Source organism: Amphimedon queenslandica, unplaced genomic scaffold (assembly GCF_000090795.2).
Source record: "Amphimedon queenslandica unplaced genomic scaffold, v1.1 AMPQUscaffold_12969, whole genome shotgun sequence".
NCBI lineage: Eukaryota > Metazoa > Porifera > Demospongiae > Haplosclerida > Niphatidae > Amphimedon > Amphimedon queenslandica.
The window spans coordinates 30,450-34,250 of record NW_003546795.1 but is presented as its reverse complement, the minus strand read 5'-3'; the positions used below and the strand labels follow the sequence as shown (position 1 = coordinate 34,250).

The following is a 3,801-nucleotide window of genomic DNA, read 5'->3' as shown; positions in this document are numbered from 1 at the left end:
TGTTTTATCTGTATAATCATATTACTTTTAAAAATAAGAATAATAAAAAATTGATCATTAAAAATAACAACATAAAACAATCAGTAAATAAAAACAAAAAATTGTAGAGCTGTTAACTTTGTACTAGTATTAGTACTCTCAGCCAAGTTTTTACGGACCTATTAAGGTACACACATATAACTTCAAGTTTAATAAACATAAATCTACATGTAGACACTCTAACAAAGGTAATAAGGCAAAAATGCTCACAAGGCAAAACTAAACATTTACAATGGTGCATGCCACATTTTGTTAATAAATAGGCATCCATTAAATGTTTTTTTTCTATGCTGATAATTCGCCCAATACAGGTATATACATGTAGTATAGGTAGTAAAGACAGCATAGACAAATTACATCAAATACAATTACACTGTATAATACCCACAACAAAAAATGGCAAATTTTTTCAATAGATGATGTATGAAAGTTATATGGTATGTAAAAAGTTTTACTGGTAAGGTTTTGTTTTAATTACCTGATGCACTTCTCTTTTGTACTGCACTATTTTTCTGACCCTCTCTTGGTGTATGAGTAACAAATATTAACAATAATAATAATAATAATAATAATAATAATAATAGTACATGTTCGTTATTTTTATTTTTATAATAATAATAATATAATAATAATAATAATAATAATAATAACAAAATCTAATTACCTAGTGCACTTCTCTTCTGTACTATACTATCTTTCTGACCCTCTCCTTGTGTACGAGTAACTAACAATAATTATATTAATAATAATAATAATAACAATAACAACAACAACAATTTAATTACCTGGTGAACTTCAGTCTTTTGTACTGTAATAACTTTCTGACCCACTACTTGTGTACAAGTAACTAATAACAATAATAATAATAATAATAATAATAATAATAATAATAATAAAATAATTTAATTACCTGGTGCACTTCTCTATCGTACTGTACAATCTTTCTGACTCTCTCTTTGTCTACGAATAACTAATAATGACAATAATAATAATAACAAAAACAACAAAAACAGTGATTTTTGCACTAGATATAGATCATTATAATACCTGTTTGCATGGTAAAAATCAAAGGATCACCTTCTTTCTTTGTAAAGATATAACTTGCTAAACACACTTCGTGGATTCACACGATAATCGGCCGAGTTCACTCAATTTTCGTCACTTAACCACAACGAAGCAAGCTTTATTCGAAGAATAGTTTTATACCACCAGAACTTTAGTACCGACTGTCTTCTTCAAAAAGGATCACACAGCCGGCTTCTTAGGTACACTCAGCTACCATAAAAAATATTTAACTTCTTCTACAATAAACGGACACGCCTAACATTATTGATTATTATTAAAATTAGTTATTATTTACAGTTGTTACATGTAAATTTAAAGTTTTTTGATTTCGCCTTTTGAAATGAAATTTTATAACAATAACAGTGATACCACTGGTTGCAGCTGCAACAAAAGACCCAATTAGACTCATCAGGATGTGAACATTGTCGTAGGGAACAATCAGACTTGACTATTATTGTAGTATAATTAGACTATGTCAAGATGTTATCCTTTACCTTTAGATTTAACATTCCTTTTGGTAGCATGAGTAGTTGGAGGGACTGCATCTGTATCATTAAATAATAAATCATCATAAATTATTAATTAAAAATAAATACCTTTAGCAATACCATTATTCACTGTACATTGTCCAACTCTTTCCATTTCTGTAATTAAAAAAATAATAATAATAAAGATAATAATAATAAAAATTTTACTACGTTTAGTTCTGACACTCCTTCTTGTATCAACTCTATGTGCACCTAAGCATAAACTATAAAATTAATAGCAAAATAAATTATTGTATACTTTGAACACTCTTCTTTGCAGTAGGATAATCAGCTGATTCTATATTTAAAATAATAAAATAAAATAAAAGAATTATGTGACACCTTTAGCACTTTTCTTAGCAGTAGTTGCATTAGCAGGACTTACAGTTGTTTCTACATTTACATCAACATTTACAAAAAGCTAGTATATTAATACCTTTAGTTCTAACACTTCCCTTACACCCCTTAGCAGTACGTACAACTCTCTCTATTTCTACATAAGTCAATAATAACAATTAAAAACCTGTAACACTTGCGTAGGCAGGCACAATTGTCTTTGTTCAAAAATTACATAATAGTACCTTTAGTTCTATTGCTCTCTTTGGCTGCAGTACTAATATCTGTAGTGGGTTCAACTGTCTCTATACTTGCATAGATAAAAATAAACAAAAAAACTTAATAAATACCTTTAGCTCTAACACTTTCTTTAATAGGTAAAACTCTCTCTATTATCATGAACCATTACATTAACAATTATTAATATTACAATACCTTTATATCTAACACTCCTAGTAGTAGGTACAGCGATTGCTGTCTCTAATTAAAAAATAATGACAAGCATAAATTATTTGAGACATACCTTTAGACCTCACAGCCTTCTTAGCATTAGAAGTAACAGAGGCATCAACTGTCTCTAAAAATAAATCAGAATAATTAATAGTGATACGAATACCTTTAGTAGCAATGGTTCCCTTGATAGGTGCAACTCTTTTTGCTCCTACATTAATAATAAAAAGTATTGCAGTTAATTTTAAAGGCCTTTACTGTTATTAGCTGTGACAGTATGTGTCTGTGTCTCTATGCCTACACAATTATAAAGCATTATAGAATAATATTATGTTTCATGCATACTGTTTGCAGCACTCATTGAAAGCTCTTCTCCTTCATCAGTGTCTACAATTACCAATGAATGAAATACTAATTTACTGTTACATACCATTACTCAAGGAATCTTGGTCTTCATCTTCAGCATTTGAATCTTAATATTAATAAATACATTATGTTCAACATAATAATATGAATTCAACAACACCCACCTTGAGATGTCATATTAGGACGATATAACTGAACCCATAACTCATACCTCTCATCTGGAATGTCATACCCATTTTCAAACCTCTTAGAAAATTGCCTGTGCTCACTCATAGTAAAATCTGGTCCAATATCAGATTTAATTTTTCACAATAAGATATATTACTTGCACTTCTCTTCAACTCTTTTACTCTATTAGCTTCCTTCTGATTCTCAAGTCTAGCAATTCTTTTACGCTCCTTCTCCTTCAAGGCTTCCTGCTTCATTCTTTCCTTTTCCTTTATACATGTCATGAATTTAACACTAGTCAATACTCTTCCACATGATTTAGGTTTCAGGGTGGGCTTGCTACTGGGATGACTAGGAGTTTTCAGAAAAGACTCTATAGGCATTACTCTTTGCATTGGAGTGACAGCTTGTGATAAATCATTCTCTGAAAGTGATCTCTCCAAGAGACTAGAATTGAATGAAGTATTATGATCCCTCGTTCTCTTTATGTCTGGACTATAGAGCGGTATGTATGCTAGACCAGTCTGGTCTAACAGTGAACGGCTGATGGTTTCTTGCTTGTCATTGCCAGCTTTAATAGCATTTCTGTTGAAAGGACATATGCCAGTTACTTCAAAGCCACTTGCAATGTTTCTCTGTGTCATATACCTTCTCCATGCATCAGCAAATAATACAGAGAAATCGTATCTGGTTACCACACGACCAGGGTTTTTAGTGCAGAACTCATGACACACAGCCTTCCAAGCAGTTTTTAATGGCCCAAAACACCCTTTGTCAAGTGGCTGTGTTAAATGAGTGGTGTTGGGTGGCAATACAAATATTAAAATTTGCTCTTCAGCTGCTATCTTGA

The 3,801-nt window shown here is 30.8% G+C and overlaps 1 protein-coding gene across 1 annotated transcript; it reads right to left on the bottom strand.

Annotated features, from left to right (window-relative positions):
* Positions 1–531: 531 nt before the first annotated feature.
* LOC100641946 (uncharacterized) lies at positions 532–3,788 on the bottom strand. Its single transcript, XM_020002165.1, has 21 exons — positions 3,109–3,788; positions 2,948–3,064; positions 2,848–2,889; positions 2,763–2,804; positions 2,676–2,714; positions 2,584–2,628; positions 2,491–2,538; positions 2,403–2,447; positions 2,318–2,356; positions 2,213–2,272; positions 2,068–2,124; positions 1,974–2,024; positions 1,891–1,929; positions 1,800–1,844; positions 1,701–1,748; positions 1,599–1,649; positions 1,087–1,552; positions 950–1,009; positions 825–886; positions 704–763; positions 532–561 (listed from the first exon to the last, which is right to left on the bottom strand). The coding sequence occupies exons 1-17, from the start codon at positions 3,593–3,595 to the stop codon at positions 1,392–1,394; spliced, it is 1,416 nt and encodes a 471-aa protein (XP_019857724.1). The 5' UTR covers positions 3,596–3,788; the 3' UTR covers positions 532–561; positions 704–763; positions 825–886; positions 950–1,009; positions 1,087–1,391.
* Between the last annotated feature and the right edge of the window lie 13 nt (positions 3,789–3,801).